This window comes from Cololabis saira, chromosome 16, assembly GCF_033807715.1.
Source record: "Cololabis saira isolate AMF1-May2022 chromosome 16, fColSai1.1, whole genome shotgun sequence".
NCBI lineage: Eukaryota > Metazoa > Chordata > Actinopteri > Beloniformes > Belonidae > Cololabis > Cololabis saira.
In genome coordinates this window covers 35,457,597-35,475,860 of record NC_084602.1, presented here as the reverse complement: position 1 = coordinate 35,475,860, position 18,264 = coordinate 35,457,597, and the positions used below count along the sequence as shown (strand labels likewise).

The 18,264-nt window shown below is 40.2% G+C and overlaps 1 protein-coding gene across 4 annotated transcripts in view; it reads left to right on the top strand.

Annotated features, from left to right (window-relative positions):
- The window catches only part of rbm25a (RNA binding motif protein 25a), a 33,471-nt gene extending 17,625 nt beyond the window's left edge, over positions 1 to 15,846 (top strand). For 2 of the 4 annotated variants that reach the window (XM_061743420.1, XM_061743419.1), the window contains exons 9-18: positions 2,191 to 2,477; positions 5,160 to 5,271; positions 5,357 to 5,446; positions 6,413 to 6,486; positions 6,587 to 6,737; positions 10,486 to 11,044; positions 12,706 to 13,010; positions 13,784 to 13,882; positions 14,015 to 14,062; positions 15,397 to 15,846. In XM_061743420.1, coding sequence (XP_061599404.1) covers positions 2,191 to 2,477; positions 5,160 to 5,271; positions 5,357 to 5,446; positions 6,413 to 6,486; positions 6,587 to 6,737; positions 10,486 to 11,044; positions 12,706 to 13,010; positions 13,784 to 13,882; positions 14,015 to 14,062; positions 15,397 to 15,489 — 1,818 coding nt within the window. In that variant the 3' untranslated portion in view covers positions 15,490 to 15,846. Of the gene's footprint in view, positions 1 to 2,190; positions 2,478 to 5,159; positions 5,272 to 5,356; positions 5,447 to 6,412; positions 6,487 to 6,565; positions 6,738 to 10,485; positions 11,045 to 12,705; positions 13,011 to 13,783; positions 13,883 to 14,014; positions 14,063 to 15,396 lie in introns of all 4 variants that reach the window. The other 2 variants (XM_061743418.1, XM_061743417.1) reach the window with 1 other exon arrangement.
- Positions 15,847 to 18,264: the final 2,418 nt, after the last annotated feature.

Below are 18,264 nucleotides of genomic sequence, written 5' to 3'. Positions count from 1 at the left end.
TATCGCGTTTGAAAATATATCGATATATATTAAAATCTCAATATATTGCCCAGCCCTAGCACCAGCCATAAAATGCAAAATAAAGAAGGAAAAAACATATATAAGTTGCACTGGATTATAAGTATAAGGCATTTTTGGGGGAAATTTATTTTACAAAATCCAGCACACACATGAACAGACATGTCATCTTGAAAGGCAATTTAAAAACAACTCTAACTCCGGAGGTGGAAGATGCAGCTTCCTCTTCTACGTCGCTTACGTCAGACTCATAATCAGAGGGTGAATAAAACCGATAATTAGTTTAATTTGGGATGAAGAACATAAAAATTAGACGGGTTTCACGTCAGTACTCGCGTCTCTCACCTAATCCACGTGAAGGACGACCAGCAGTAACCGCAGGATCGGTGATTTATAATGGCACTTTTCCACTAGTATCGGCTCAGCCCGGCACGGCGCGGCGCGGCTTTACACGGTTCCACACATGTGTTTTCGCACTGCCAGGGGAGAAGCGGGCAGGTTTGGGTGAAGCTGCTGTGACGTACTCGATTGCGCAACCGCTTTGTTTATGTGGCGCTGATGAGAAATCAGCTGGAGCCGGGAGCGGCTGAGAGTAAAACAGCCCGTCTACATCGCTTTTTAAATTTTTTCTCGACAGCCACCAGGTTTATGAACATCTGCACCTCAGAGTTGGATCACCAAACAGACGTTTTGCGCTTTATAATAAAATCGCCGCGAGCCGCGAGTCCCCTCGCGCTGACTCCATGGATCGGCTGACTCCCGCTTCCTGATTCAAACGTCTGCCGGCCCCGCCCCCCGACCAATCAGAGGCGCGGAGGGTGGTGACGTCCCCGCCCCCCGACCAATCGGTGGCGAGGAGGTGGTGACGTCAGAAATAGTCCCTGCTCAGACCGCTTTCAGAACCTCACTGAAATGGTTACAGAAAAAGGTACCGGCTTGGAGCGGCTCTACTCGTCTCAGCCCTAGTGCGAAAGCGCAAAACGGGTAGAACCGAGCTAAACTGATACTAATGCAAAAGCGCCATAAGTGACTCCAACGGTTTAGGAAGTGGAAACTCCCCGCCATGATACAGAAAGAGGATGAATATCTTGTTAAAGTTCTGCTATCGGCAAGTAAAAAAGCAATAACGAGGTTATGGTATAAAGCAGAACCAGCGACCGCGGGGCCGTGGCTGAGAAGAAATATCTGTAATGGAAAAAATGACGTATAAACTACGATTACAAGACACAATTTCAGGAAAAATGGACAGATTATAGAGCACAGCAGGAGGACACCACCATCACCACTGGACAATAAGGACATTGATATAAGAATAATTGCTTTGTGAAGTTTGTAAAACCTGACACTGTAATTGTTGATGGAATTTTCATTAAAAAAAAAGAAACACCGCCACATCAATGTTCAAAAACCTAGAAAACTAAATCCAGTCTGATGTTCTGATAATAGAAACAATAGATCTGTAAATACAGTTTCCATTGATTAAAATGCACTACAATCAATCAAAATCAGGGCAAAATGATTCCATAGCTGGACACCAGAGGGATCGTGGGATGTTAAATATCAAGCGTTTTTAACCTGCAGCCTCACTTTTATCAGATCGAATCCATCGCTAATCTGCAACCAATACTCGTTTAGCCCACAGCTGAGTTTTTATCAGAATTATCTCTTATTACATCAGAGGATCCACCGTGAGAGCAGAGGTCAAACCCCCCTCCCCGTTACGAGTCTGGGGCTTAAAAAAAGAGAGAATGTAAACAATCTAAAGTATATTCTGGTTGTTTTTTCTTGTTGTTTTTAACTTCCATTCCTGCTACAGCTCCTCATGTGACCTTAGTTCTGTAGGAGTTTTCTAAGAATGAACTGTGTGTTACTGTCTGCTATGAATGTGGCCTGAACTGAGTGGTATTATACTTCAAACCTGCTCTAGCAGCGGATCGCTCCCCCCTGCAGGACCACAGAGCCAGGAAGACTCCCTGACTTGGAGCAGCCATCCTCTCTAAGTCATGGTAGTATGTGGACTTGTCCAGGACGGGGAATCTCAATGCTTTTTCTCATTTATCATGTGGACATGTACTGCTCATATTCATGTATTTCTTAAGACGGATGTCTTGTCCGGTGAAGTTGTGCCCCGTGGTGACGGCGGCCCCGTTTTCTCCTGTTGGGCTCCTGCAGAAACTGGAGGAGGAGAAAGGGAAGAAGGAGAAGGAGCGTCTGGAGCTGGAGAGGGAGCGGCGGGAGCGCGACAAGGAGCGCGAGCGCGAGAGGGAGCGCCGCGACCGCGAGAAGGAGAAGGAGCGGGAGAGGGAGCGGGACAAGGAGCGGGAGAGGGACCGCGACCGGGAACGAGAGCGGGAGCGGGAACGAGAGAGGACAAAGGAGAGGGAGAGGGAGAGAGAGAGGGAGAGGACGAAAGAGCGGGAGAGGAGTCTGGACACCAGCGAAGCTCGCAGCAGGTCCAGGTCAGTGGCTGGAACAGAGCCGTCCCACTCACTTAAGGTGGAACTAGTATTGGCCCGAATATAAGACATAGAATATAAGTGCATTGAAATAAGACTGAAAAAGTGGGCGTCGTCTAGACATTAGACCCATTCACAACGCTAGATGGCGCCAGATATCTTTAAAGCGAATGCTGAACTTAACTCCCCAGCCCAAAGCAAACCTACGGAAGCATATTGCATTCACTTGAGAAAAAAAAATCTGCTCTGTTTTTCTGAATTAACGAGATAATTATCTCAGAATTCTGAGAAACATTTTAATAAAAAAAAAAAATATCTGCTCTGTTTTTCTGAATTAACGAGTTAATTATGTCAGAATTCCGAGAAAAATGTTAATAAAAATCTGCTCTGTTTTTCTGAAATAACGAGATAATTATTTCAGAATTCCGAGAAAAATTTTAATAAAAATCTGCTCTGTTTTTCTGAATTAACGAGTTAATTATCTCATAATTCCGAGAAGAATTTTAATTTAAAAAAAATCTGCTCTGTTTTTCTGAATTAAAGAGATAATTATCTCTGAATTCTGAGAAAAGTTTTAATGAAAAAAAAAAATCTGCTCTGTTTACAACCTGCGAGAAGCTCTCACAACCGCAAAGTCCTGAGGTGCCTGCGCAAAGTTGACAAACTAATAACAATACCATCTATATAACTTAAAAAACAAGAGTATCTCCCAATGTTTCAAACCAAAAGTAGTATGAAAAAAATAAAATAAAATACAGTAAAAAATAAGCTGAGTGTAAGTGTAAACGTTTCCAGGACACTTCCAGGGATAAAGTGGATCATTGAGTCGCCTGAAAAACCACTTCCTGGAAGCGTAGAAAGGTTTTGTGATTTCTGGGAGGTTTTTCTAATTAGAGGCACCTTTTAAGGAAAGATCTTCAAACGTGCTGATGTTCCTCATTAAGTTCCCAGTTGTGGGAACCTTTTAGTTGCCTTTTCAACTTAAAGAACTGCCTGTTGAAATGTGATTAATCTCTTAAGTCCCTGCTTTTCTGATTGCTCCGTCATCTCCGACCAGGTTCCAGTAAAAAACCACAAGATGTTTAAAACTCTATTAACCGTTTTTTAAATTTGTAAAACCATCACGTTTGCATCGCCCCACGCTAAGGTCGGCTAACTACCCAAAACAAACAAAAAGCAGTGGAATGGCCCTTTTTACATTTTCAAAAATAGAATCAAAGTTTCACAGACTTTGTTGTGTAAAAGATAATTTGATCCAAGCTTGAGTAGTATCGTGGTTTTTGAACTGAGGTGGTCTCAGTGCTGTAAAAAGCACTTTTAGGTCTCAAGAACCTTTTCAAGTTCAAAAATTCACGTAGATCCTCGCGTTTGAGTAAATACCTGCAACTACGTGTATCCTGGTAAACAAATCAAATCAAACTTTATTTGTTGAGCCCTAAAAAAATGCAGCGCAAAGCGCTTTACATAAAAGAAAACGACTTAATAACCCCCCCCCCCCCCTCAACCTATTTTTGTTGTGTTTTTGATATGAGGCATGAAATTCAGCTCAGAGTCAAAAATAACACCCAGGTTCTTTACACAATGTGATGGTTTAAAATCTTGTAGTTTTAGTAAATGTTTCTCTCTCTCTTGGCTTCAGGACCAAGAATTAAAACATCTGTTTTGTCCTGGTTGAGCTGTAGAAATTGCTCTGCCATCCATGACTTTATATCTCAACAACGAAGTATCTATAAAGTCACATAAAATTTTTTTTTTTTTTAAATGTGCCGCGCGCCCAATGAAACGGTGCGCCGTATCTATTACCTGTATTACGGTAATGTAAGGTGGGCGGCCCCCATGAGAACGGTAAAGGGAGAAGGGGGCGTGTGAAGCACAGGCGGAAGAAATGAAAATTTAACATTTTCATGGAGGTCCGTCTTGGTGCTTTCGCTTCATGAAACAGTGCCAGCACAGCAGCAGCGCCCGGCGGATTATAAGGAAAAGATGGAGAGCTTCCGCTCATTCTGCAGCCGACACATCACGAACATGGACAGGTGCCGCTCACGTTAGGTGAATCACACGGTGGAGTTAATGGGACCAGCGCGGGGGCGGGGGGGGGGTTGGACGCGGGACCACCGCGGTCGGGATCAGCAGCACAACGGGGTATGAAAAGTTTATTTACTCTTGTGCTTGCCTGCCACGCTGATGAACAGAAACTGCCGGCTATGGTGATTTTTAAAAGAAAAGCGTTGCCTAAACAGACTTTTCCAGCCAGAGTGAAATGAAAAGGGCTGGTGGCTGAGACAGGTTTATGTGCAGCGACCCGGTGGTTTTTTTTTATTCTTTAATGCGGAAACAGAAGATGAACCTTTTGAAGGGTTTGATTGATGTGAAAAGTGAAATAAAATATCAAACTAAGTTTTGCTCCTCTCTATTTTTAAATAAGCACTCTTGTGTGTGTGTTCTGCAGCGCGTGTGTGTGTTTTGCGGTGCGCGTGTGTGCAGCTCCGTGTCTGTAGACGGCGACTTTTGGGTCGGTGCGCCGTATGTGTGTTTAAAATCCAAAAATGACACACAAAACTGAGGGTGCGCCTTTTCACACGGTGCGCCGAATGGTCGTGAAAATACGGTAATCAGTCAGCACCTTCTTGCCGTCTCCTGATTTCAACCTCAGGCGTGAGATTGTTCTGTAACTGTGTTTCTCAGGGAAAGGACTCGAGATGATAAAAAACGAGACCGCGATGAGGACGAGGAAGACGTGTACGAGCGACGGAGACTGGAGCGGAGGCTGAGAGACAAGGAGGCCGCTTACCAAGAAGTATGCACTTAATCTTTTTATAATTCACATTTAATTCAATATTCACTCTCATTTATTTATTTATTTATGCATCTTTTTCTAATAGCGCCTGAAAAACTGGGAGATCAGAGAGAGGAAGAAAACCCGCGACTACAATAAAGAAAACGAGAGGGAGGAGGAGCGGAGGCGTGAGATGGTAAATTAAATTAAACACTTACCTGCTGTACTCTACTGCCCTTACTTATTAACAACTTGTGCTTTTTATTATTTTACCTCTTTTCTTATAATTTTATTTCATTGTATTTGTTATTTACTGTTTAATTGTGTCTCGCCGCTTTTAATGTTGATGTAAAGAACTTTGAATTAGGCCTGTGTTGAAAAAAATCGATTTTCTGATTCTAAATCGATTCTCATATTAATTCCTAAAAATAGATTCGTAGATCGATTTTTTTTTTTTTTTTTTTTTTAATTTTTCATCATTACATTACAACTTTTGGTATTTTTTTGTTTATGCCCAAAAAAGGAATGACAATAACTTGTCATGTTTTTGCCTTTAAATCTGTTTAAAGGTAAAGGCATTTTTCAGTTATAATTGCATAAATTGTCTATATTTCATTACTTTATATACTGTCTTGGGGTTACATTTGCATAAATATTAAAAACCAAATTCCCAAAAATTAAAAACCAAAATATTATGAAAATGGAAAAAAATTTAACGGAATTTGGGAAAAAAATAAAACCGATTTAATCCGTCTCTGTTTCCTCCCTGGATCTGTTTGGTAATTCTGCCCCACATGATGTTTCTGAAAGCAGTTCTATCAGCATTCTGGTAGCTGATTGGTCCTTACAGCATCATTAGCTGCCAATACTTGCTGTTGAATCTCAATATAATACTAGTATTAATATGTATGCATAAATACAGTCATATAACTCATGCAACAGCTCAAAAAACAGTTTCAATAACACTAACCCAAATCAATCGGATCAAATCAAATCTTGATAATCGATTCTGAATCTTAAGAATCGGAATCGAATCGAATCTTGACATTTGAATTGATCCCCAGCCCTACTTTGAATTACCTTGTGTTGAATAAACTTGCCTTACCTAAAGAAACCCTCCGGTTCCGGCTCAGATAACCGACTCGTTGTTTGTCTTCTCCAGATGAAAGAAGCCAAGCGGCTGAAAGAGTTCCTGGAGGACTACGACGACGACAGAGACGACCCCAAATACTACAGGTGATTTGATGCCTCGTTTTCTCCCCGTCCTCCCAGCCGCTCATTCAGACTGGTGCTCTGTTCTTTAGTCGCTACTCAGCCCTCCTCTCCTCGTCCTCAGGGGCAGCGCCTTTCAGAAGCGGCTCCGCGACCGCGAGAAGGAGATCGAGCTGGACGAGCGGGACAGGAAGAGGGAGAAGGAGGAGCTGGAGGAGATCAGACAGAGACTGCTGGCCGAGGGCCACCCCGACCCCGACGCCGAGCTGCAGAGGGTGAGTCCGAGGTCACGGTGCCGGAGACACCCGGGGGGGTCGACGGCTGAGAGCTGAGAGCTGAGAGCCAAACTGCAGCAGAATCTGCAGTTTGCTTCTCAGGAACGAGAGAAAATCAAATGGCTGTGCCAAATACATGAAATAAACAGAACAAAACCAAGCCTAACTACCGTATTGGCCCGAATATAAGACGGTGTTTCTTGCATTGAAATAAGACTGAAAAAATGGGCGTTGTCTTCCATTCGGGGTCTAGACGTTATACCCATTCACAACGCTAGATCTTTAAAGCAAATGCTGAATTTAAAGGAGCATGAGGCAGGATTTATGAAAAAAAAATGCGTATACGTTTTAAGTTTTTTAGTAATAATGTCAGATGAAAAGTCAAACCAAAAAGAATGAGTCCTCTAGTGTATCTCTCCGTTGCCTTGAACAGGTTGTGTGCTGCAAAATGTGCTGCAATTCCGGGCCCGAATTTCCCGCGCTGTCCTGCGGATGTGACGTCAAATGACGCTGCATGCCCGTTCTCCCGTGCCGGCTTCACTGTTGGCTGCAGTAACCCCGATGGCCGTTGTGGCGCTAATGAGTCTCATTTCTTATTCTTGCCTCATGCTCCTTTAAAGGGGACCTATTATGAAAAACAGGTTTTTTCTTGCTTTAACATATACAGGTAAAAGCCAGTAAATTAGAATATTTTGAAAAACTTGATTTATTTCAGTAATTGCAGTCAAAAGGTGTAACTTGTACATTATATGTATTCATTGCACACAGACTGATGCATTCAAATGTTTATTTCATTTAATTGTGATGATTTGAAGTGGCAACAAATGAAAATCCAAAATTCTGTGTGTCACAAAATTAGAATATTGTGTAAGGGTTACATTTTGAAGACACCTGGTGCCACAAACTAATCAGCTGATTAACTCAAAACACCTGCAAAGGGCTTTAAATGGTCTCTCAGTCCAGTTCTGAAGCCTTCACAAACATGGGGAAGACTTCAGATTTGACAGCTGTCCAAAAGGCGACCATCGACACATTGCACTAGGAGGGCAAGACACAAAAGGTTATTGCTGAAGAGGCTGGCTGTTCTCAGAGCCCTGTGTCCAAACACATTAATGGAGAGGCAAAGGGAAGGAAAATCTGTGGTAAGAAAAAGTGTACAAGTGATAGGGATCACCGCGCCCTGGTCAAGATTGTGAAAAAAACCCCGTTCAAAAATGTGGGGGAGATTCACAAGGAGTGGACAGCTGCTGGAGTCAGTGCTTCAAGATCCACCACCAAGAGACGCTTGAAAGACATGGGTTTCAACTGCCGCATACCTCGTGTCAAGCCACTGTTGACCAAGAAACAGCGCGAAAAGCATCTCACCTGGGCTAAGGAAAAAAAGAGCTGGACTGCTGCTGAGTGGTCCAAAGTCATGTTTTCTGACGAAAGCAAATTTTGCATTTCCTTTGGAAATGGAGGTCCCAGAGTCTGGAGGAGGACAGGAGAGGCACAGGATCCACGTTGCCTGAAGTCTAGTGTAAAGTTTCCACCATCAGTGATGGTTTGGGGTGCCATGTCATCTGCTGGTGTCGGTCCACTCTGTTTCCTGAGATCCAGGGTCAACGCAGCAGTCTACCAGCAAGTTTTAGAGCACTTCATGCTTCCTGCTGCTGACCTGCTCTATGGAGATGGAGATTTCAAGTTCCAACAGGACTTGGCGCCTGCACACAGTGCAAAATCTACCCGTGCCTGGTTTACGGACAATGGTATTTCTGTTCTAAATTGGCCAGCCAACTCCCCTGACCTTAGCCCCATAGAAGATCTGTGGGGTATTGTGAAAAGGAAGATGCAGAATGCCAGACCCAAAAACGCAGAAGAGTTGAAGGCCACTATCAGAGCAACCTGGGCGCTCATAACACCTGAGCAGTGCCAGAAACTCATCGACTCCATGCCACGCCGCATTAATGCAGTAATTGAGGCAAAAGGAGCTCCAACCAACTATTGAGTATTGTACATGCTCATATTTTTCATTTTCATACTTTTCAGTTGGCCAACATTTCTAAAAATCCCTTTTTTGTATTTGCCTTAAGTAATATTCTAATTTTGTGACACACGGAATTTTGGATTTTCATTTGTTGCCGCTTCAAATCATCACAATTAAATGAAATAAACATTTGAATGCATCAGTCTGTGTGCAATGAATACATATAATGTACAAGTTACACCTTTTGACTGCAATTACTGAAATAAATCAAGTTTTTCAAAATATTCTAATTTACTGGCTTTTACCTGTATAAAGTGGTCTCCCCTCAGCAACTCAGAGAAGGAGGAAAGCAACCAAATTCTGCAGTGTCTGTACAGCCGCCCGGATGAGCCGTCCAGTGTGACGTGGATCTACGAGACGCTCTCTGTCCATCTCCCTCCAGCAGCTGCCACTTTATTGAGGTTTTTGTGGTGAAATGAGGAGGAATCATAGAGATAACTTCTCATTTCAACTAACTGGATCAGCCGTTCCTCATCCGTGACCGTTTCCTACAGCGCTTTCAACCGGCTTTCAACGCGAGCAGCAGGAAGAAAATAGAAGCAGGGCGTCCGACAAATGTTCAGCTCAAAACGGTGCGCCGCGTCGCTGCGGCCGGTTAGGACAGTCCAATAGAAAATAAAGCACATGAATGGATGGAATTGATTTTGTCGCTGACGCTCGCTCGTATTGCATGCAGTTATGACACGGTAACTCCGCCGGCCGGAGCTTCCGCCATTTTTTCGTAGCGGTGTATCGCGTCATTCAGGCGGCAAATCAGCACAGAGCCTCATTATCATAGCCCCGCCCACTCAGAATCCTGCATAGATAATGAGGTTAGAGACTGTGATGATAAAGACATGGTTTAGAGGAGGAATTTCTAATTTATTTAGCAAAAACAATCAAAAGCTTGTTTTTAAGACATTCAAGGCCTGTTTAAAATAGGTATTAGATTCCATAATAGGTCACCTTTAACTTCCCAGCCCAAAGCCAACCCGTTACGAAGAATAAAAATTAAAATAGCGGTAAGAAAGAAAAGAGAAGAAAATAAGAGAAGAGATAACAGAAAAGAAAAGAAAAGATAACAGAAGATAACAGGCAGCGGAAGAGAAGTTATGATATTAGAAGTTACTTCAAGATGATGATTTGAATTAGGCAAAATAACATGCTTTTACAATTGAATTTTATTTATATAGCGTCTATTACAACAGTAGTTGTCTCTAGGCGCTTTCCAGAGATCCAGAACATGACCCCCGAGCAATTATTACAACATATTACATATTTCTCTTGAATATATTGTCATATATCATTTGTTTCCGATGAACTGTCATTATTTTCTGTATAAAAATTGAAGTTGGTGTTCACACACACACACACGAAGAAAAGAGCGCTGAAAGTTCACCACTGCTTCACGAACCGGAACCGGAAATGCGTTGCTACCAGGAAAACCAATCACAGCCCTCTCGGTCTGCGTCGGGTCTGCGTCGCCGCGACGTGTAGTTACATTTTTTGGGAGGTAACGTCAGTGACGGCGTAGGCTACGGAGAGACTCCCGCGTAGCCGCGTACCCTACGGAGTAGGCTCTGTGTTGATTTAACGCAGAACCATAATTCAGTCTTAACCGTACTGCGGTACCGGTTGGATGCGCTTATCTGTTTTAAAACCCGGGTTCTGGTTTATTTTAAGCAGAGGGGTCCTCATATCTCTTTCATGATGTTTTTTGTTTGTTTTTGCTTATTTGTGTAGATGGAGGAGGAGGCGGAGCGTAAGCGGCAGCCCCCCCTGAAGCTGGATTCAGAGGAGACCGCCAGCCAGGAAAAAGCTCACAGGGATCGGGATCGAGACCGGGAGCGAGATCGGGAGCGAGACCGAGACCGGGACCGGGAACGGGAAAGAGAGCGGGACCGGGAGCGCGAACGAGAGCGTGAACGGGAGCGCGAGCGGGAACGGGACCGGGAGCGTGAGCGCGAGCGGGAACGGGACCGGGAACGAGAGAAGAGGGGCTCCGAGAGGCCGATCGAGCCGGCGCCGCCCGTCCCCCCGCAGCACTCGGACGACGACGTGGAGGAGGGCGAGGACGACGACTACCACGACCACGAGGACCTGCCGGAGGTCAAGCCGCAGCCCAAACCCGTCATGCGACCGATCACCACGGCCCCCTCGGTGTCCTCGGCCAGCGGCAACGCCACGCCCAACACGCCCGGCAACGACTCGCCCTGCGGCATCATCATTCCCGGGGAAAACACTCCTGACCTGGCGCCGCTGGAGGAGCACCGGCCCAAGATCGGCCTCAGCCTCAAGCTAGGTGAGCGGGGTGGGGGATGGGGGTCCTCCTCCGTTAGCCAGGGTGGCCGCGGGTCCTTAAAAAGCCTTAACAAGTCTTAAAAAGCCTTAAAAAGTCTTAAAAGGCCTTAAACAGCCTTAAAAAGCCTTAAAAAGTCTTAAAAAAGTCTTAAAAGGCCTTAACAAGTCTTAACAAGTCTTAAAAGGCCTTAAAAAGTCTAAAAAAGCCTTAAAAAGCCTTAAAAAGTCTTAAAAGGCCTTAAACAGCCTTAAAAAGCCTTAAAAGGTATTAAAAAGCCTTAACAAGTCTTAAAAGGCCTTAAACAGCCTTAAAAAAGCCTTAACAAGTCTTAAAAAGCCTTAACAAGTCTTAAAAGGCCTTAAAAAGTCTAAAAAAGTCTTAAAAAGTCTTAAAAAGCCTTAAAAGGTCTTAAAAAGCCTTAAAAAGTCTTATAAGGCCTTTAAAAGGCTTAAAGAGCATTAAAAGGTCTTAAATCCCATTTTCCTGAAATAAGGCCTTTAAATGTCTTAATTTGTCTTAAATCTCAATCCAAGGGTCTTAATTTTTTAATCTTAATTTTAGAGGGAATTTATCCAGTCATCATTAAAAAGTTTTCTTACACTTTGAAAAGGAAAAGTTTTATTAAATAGTTTTGAGGAGAAATAAACCTCTTTACCAGTTGTTAGACGCCTCAGTCAGGGTTGCCAGGTTGAGTGGGTTTCAGCCCAATTGGGCGGATTGATAAAATTTGGGCTGCTTTTCTTGGTTTTTACAAAATATTTAGGAGAAATTATAAACAAAAAAGTTTCCATTATGGCAGAGAAAAGTAGAAACTTACACAATAAACTCACTGATATTTTATTTGCTTTAATCTTCTTAATTTAATTGTTATCTTTGTTTGGAGCCTGAACCTTTTGGGGATATTTAGTGGTGTTGTGAAGCTTGAAATGTATTATGCATTTAATAATTTACGGTTTTAACATAGTGAATGTATAATTTCGGATTGTTTTTCATTATTTCGGTGGTTTTTACATGACGTTTGGGCTGGAACCTGACAGATTTGGCAACCTCGACTTAGTTGAGCAGGTTTCAAAATAACAGACTTTGCGGGTTGATAAAATCTGGGCTGCTTTACTTGGTTTTTACAAAATATTTAGGAGAAATTATTAACAAAAAGGTTTCCATTATGGCAGAGAAAAGTAGAAACTTACACAATAAACTTACTGATATTTTATTTGCTTTAATCTGCTCAATTTAATTGTAGTCTTTGTTTGGAGCCTGAACTTTTTTTGGCTTCATTTGGTTATGACTTGAAATTTATTCCGCATTTAATAATTTAGGGTTTTAACATAGAGAATGTCTGATTCGGGCTGGATTTTCATTATTTTGGCGGGTTTTACGTCGCGTTTGGGCTGGTACCTGTCAGATCTGGCAACCTTGACCTCAGCACTGGATTTCTTGGTCGGCGTAGTCGAGACCCGGCAAAGCAAATATGGGAAAAATGTAAATTTAGTAACAAATGGCTGGAGAATTCCAGTTTCTTTGAGGACATTGGGTTCAAAGTGCCTTTTTGGTCTTTTTGTTTGAAAATGGTTTTACAAAGTCTTAAATGTAACCTGGCCAGACCTGTAGACGCCTTGTAGCTGCTTCTCTTGGTCACCGCAGATGTGTTTCTCCCGCAGGCGCCACCAACAGTCCCAGTCAGCTCAGCGCCGGGAAGCGGAAGAAGCTCGCCGCCGTGGACAGCGTTTTCAACAAGTTTGACGACGACGAGGCCGACGAGCAGCCGCGTAAACGGAAGCTGGTGCCGCTGGACTACGGCGACGACGACAAGAGCCTGGGGCTCGACGGGGCCGACATCTCCGCCGCCAAAGGCAGCATCAACTCGGAGGAGAAGCGCAAGCACATAAAGAGCCTGATCGAGAAGATCCCCACGGGCCGGCCGGAGCTCTTCTCCTACCCCCTGGACTGGGCCATGGTGGACTCGGTACCACAACTCTGGATTTCATGTGTTTTAATGGCTACACACACTAATATATACCAATATTACAGTCGTTAGGTTTCTGATGGCTGACAGCTAAGGTACTAAATAGGGTTCCGATCAGGATTTTTTAGCTCCCGATTCCAATCACTTGAGTTTGAGTATCTACCGATCCCGATTTTTTTTTTTTCCGATCACTTTTTTTGGCTCCCAATACATTTCCGATTTTTCCCGATTAGATACATTTTGGCAATGAATTAAGAAAAAAAAGAAAAGAGGACTAAAACTGAATCATCCCAAGTTTCTTTTATTGTCCATTGGAAACAACATGGACATTTATTTCAACAAAACTTATCAGCTCTGGTGCCACAAAATGTAAAAACATGAAATTGTAAACTAAAACAAAAAGTGCAGAATAATGCAATAACAAAAATAAATACATTTAACTTCAAAAGAGGTAGTTGAATGACATCCAGTCAAACTCAAACACAAGAAAATTAAAATACTTTTTGGCTTAACCTTAGTGCAACATTCTGAATGGATGAATGAATAGCAGCAGCTTAATGAACATGAACAGATAGAACATTTCACAATTCAAACATGTAAACCATGTTAGTTTGACGGAAGTGACGCTAAATGCAACGATATATAAACGATTTAATATATATTAAAAACATTAATAACTAGGTATGTCCCGATACTTTTTTGGCCGATACCGATGTTTTGAAAATGCCGTGATCGGGCACTAGTACTAAATATTCTGATTTGACCTCGTCTAGATTCTGATGGATCGGCGCATCAGGCCATGGATCAATAAGAAGATTATTGAATACATCGGGGAGGAGGAACCCACGCTGGTTGACTTTGTCTGTTCTAAGGTCGGTATTTATTTACACAATCCTCTGGAAAAAAAGGCCTTTTATGACCTGACTGTCGTCTTGAAACCCTCTGGATATAGGTTGGATTTATTTATATTTGTGGTGTTTATTGCTCCTCCTTTCTGACTCCAGGTAATGGCACACAGCACCCCTCAGGGCATTCTAGACGACGTCGCAATGGTAAGTTGAAATACGCTGCTTTGATTGGTCTGAGTTATGCACGAGTAAAAGTCATTGCACCTTTTGTCATTAAATTTTTCATTTATTCATACAACCATAAACAAAACAAACAATAGCACCATCATCATCCAGTTTACAATCCTCTATATAAGCCCTCCTGCAGAATTACACTTATTTATTTACAGTATTTTCCAGACTATAAGTCTCACCAGCCATAACATGCTTAATAAAGAAGGAAAAAACATGTATAAGTCGCACTGGAGTATAAGTCGCATTTTTGGGGGAAATTTATTTAATAAAATCCAACACCAAGAACAGACATGTCATCTTGAAAGGCAATTTAAAATAAAGCTAGAATAGAGGCAACAACAGGCTGGTTAATTGTACGGTTTGCTTACGTTACAACTGAGAACACAACTGAGAACGTGCCTGGTGTGTTAACATAACATATTAAGAGTTATTCAGATAACTATAGTATAAATAACATGCTAAGAAGTTTACCAAACCATCCGTGTCTCTCCAAATAACTAAAATCCAATGAAATCTTCATCCTTGGTGTCACTTTTAAACTCCGGAGGTGGAAGATGCAGCTTCCTCTTCTGCGTCGCTTACGTCAGACTCATCCTCAGTTGCAGTTTAGTGTGAAAATAACATGTGAAATGATAAACCGGTAATAATTTGTTAATAATTTCACATATAAGTCTTGACAGAGTGTAAGTCGCACCCCCGGCCAAACTATGAAAAAAAAAAAAACGCGACATATAGTCGGGAAAATACAGTAATTATTTTAAATAAACATTCAGCACCATGTCTACAAAATGTCTCAAAGTTCCAAGGACGTCCGACAATGTGAAACTGACTGTTTTACATTTCATGATTCAGCAACACAAAATCATTAATTAAATGTGTCATTAATTAATTAAATGCAGTTTTACATTTCATGATTCACACGCAACACGAAATCATTAATTAAATGTGTCAGTAATTAATTAATTAAATGCTGAAATAATAAATATATATTTTTACTTAAAATGAATTGTATTTTAATTAATTAATGACATATTCCATTCTAATTTTAATTAATTAATGACACATTTAATTAATTAATGATATATTTCATTCCCATTTTAATTAATTAATGATGTATTTATTTATTTAATTTTGGCACAAAAAATCCTCCATTATACACATGGTTCATTTTTGATCTAATTTGAAAATAAAAGCCAGCTGTTCATGATCTCTTTATTTATGCCGGTTAAACCAGCGACTTCACTAATCGGTGATCAGCTACTCCCGTCAGTCCCGAGTTTAACCACCCGTCTGTTTGGTCCTAGGTCCTTGATGAAGAGGCAGAAGTCTTCATCGTAAAAATGTGGAGGCTGTTGATATATGAAACAGAAGCCAAGAAGATCGGATTGGTCAAGTAGAGACAAAATCACTCACTCCATGAATGACTTTGAGCTTTGGCTTCGCCGGCTAAAGCTCCAGCTAGAGTTCTCTTGTCCAGCAGACTGTAAACGTGCCCAAACATCCCTCCATGTCCATCAGCGAGGAGCTGCTGCCTTCTGTGTGTTTGTACAAGAAGATCTTAACTGTGAACAGAAAGGGTTTGTGCAACCATGCTGCATGGGTTGTGTTCTTCCTCAGTTTGTCGATGTCATTGCATTTTCACACACAACTTTTTCTCTGAATCAACGGACACATTCTGCTTTGATTTCCTGGTGTTTTGTGGAGGCACTGTTCTGACGTGTGAACTAATAAACATGCTTTTTTTAAAAAAAGAAAAAAAAAGAGACTACGTAGTTCTTAAAAATGAAATCTTTTGTGTGAAATAAACTCTTCTTGCAGCAGAGAAGTTAATACAAACAGCTAGTTACATTGCTAAGCGAGGTAGCATGACGATTACGGAAGAGGAAGTGATAACGGCCAGCCATTGGCTGAGCCGACTGTCAATCAAGGCAAGGTAAGGAAAGTTTATTTGTATAGCACAATATAACAAGGTAATTCAAAGTGCTTTACATCAATATTAAAAGCAGCAAGACACAATTAAACAGTAACTAACAAATGAAATGATAGGAGAAGAGGTAAAATAATAAAAAGCGTAAGTTGTTAAAAAGTAAGGGGAGTAGAGTACAGCAGGTAAGTATTTAATTGAAGAGTACGCTTCAGTAAACATGTTTTTAGCCCTGATTTAAAGGACCTGACAGTTTGAGCAGACCTCAGATCTACAGGAAATTTGTGGCATTATAAATAAATGTAATACTTTGTAAAGGATGCAAAAACATCCAGCCCCCTCAGTCGTCAATGACGTGAAATCAAACGATTGAGACCAAAAACGTTATTTTGAACCAGGTGGTAAATGTGTTAGTTTCTCCTGTAAAGTTGAAAATTTTTACACAGGTAAAAAGAGACATGTTTTTTATTTAGGGGTTGTGCGTAAATAAAATGAATAGGAAAGTAAATATTTTTTCAGTTTCTATATTTTAACATACATTTCCGTATTTATTAATTTAGGTTTTTTTTGTTTTATTTTGGTAGCTTTGTCTTCATCAATATAGTTCTAGTTTGGATCGATGAGCATTTACTGCATAGGTTGTATCAAAAAAAAGTCTTGGTGCAGCCTGTTAGTTTTCTTTGCTAAGCAGTTATTATTTAATTAATTATTTCAGATTAGTTGGAATTTTATTTTGGAACTGCCTTGAGATTTAATTTTTTTTTTTTTTATTTGATCGATGAGCATTTACTGCATATTGTGTGTTAAATAAATCCGTCCAGTAGGAGATATGGAGGAGTTAAACTTTCCCTAATAAAATAAGGTAAAGACAGAAAAAAGGGAAAAAAACAAAACCAAAAAAAAAACTTTTTTTTTAATTTAATTTTATTTATTTATCTATTTATTTTAAACAAAACACACATACGTTAAATAAATCCGTCCACTAGCAGATATGAAGGATTTAAACGTTCCCTAATAAAATACTGTAAAGTTAATGACAGAAAAAAAGGAAAAAAAAAACCTTTTTTTTTTCCAATTCTTTTATTTGTGTCAAAGGTTCATTATAAAACAAACATGGCAAATATACAATCCATACAAATACAAATTGTAAACGAAACGAGGTTGATAAAGGGAGCAGTAGATTGGACACTGTCTGTATGTAAACATGAGAATAAGGTGTGTAGAGATTGAAGGTCCCATGACAATTATACAGTAATATAATATGAAAATAAGGTACAAACAATAATAATTAAATTACGGTAAATACATGACATTTAAGTAAAATAATACAACAAGGTCCATCATACAAGGGTTAAGTAATGATATCAGTCTTCTAAATCAGTGGGAAAATGTCTTAACACTTCATACATTTTTTGTGCTTTTGTTTCAGTTATTAGTTTTAAAGATTTTAAATATAATCCAAAGTCATTTAAAAAAAATAAAAAATTTGGGGATGACTTTAAATATCTATTTTTATGAATAGAGAATTTGGCTATACAGAGGATTACATTACAACAGAGCTTTTTTTTAATTGAAACATAGATACAAACACAAGGCACATAAAAGTCATATCAGAATTACAAACTTTTGCCTTGGGTTGAGCAACATCAGTATTACAAAATATACACTGAGAATCTACTTATTGTACAACATAAAATAAAAAAAAACAAGTAAATAATAATAAAAAATAATTCACAAGGGCCATCTCATATTAAATCATATCTTTCAAGTAAAGAAAATAGTTTAAGAGCTTTCTTTTCTTTAACAAGACTCAAGGACTTACTCAAGAGCTTTAGCTCATTTCTCCTATGGGTCAAACACGGTTTGGTCTTAAAAAATCGACATTTGTGAATAAAGAACTTTCCCAATAACACCAAATTATTAAGGACAAAGTCCAAATTCTTGTCTTCAGCAAAAACACCAAATATAACTGTCTTCACATTACAACAGAGCTCGTGAAAAAAAACAATCTTTTATAACTCTATGAATTTACATTATTGCTATTATTATATCTACACAATATCCATATACATATAGTATTACATAATTATCCATATAAGTATATAGAAAATATAAATATTACATTAATATTATATCAACATATAGAAAATACAAATATATAAATTATACACTATTTAAACTACATAAATATCCCTATAAATATATATATGCTACATACATAATAAATATATGACATATATTATATAAT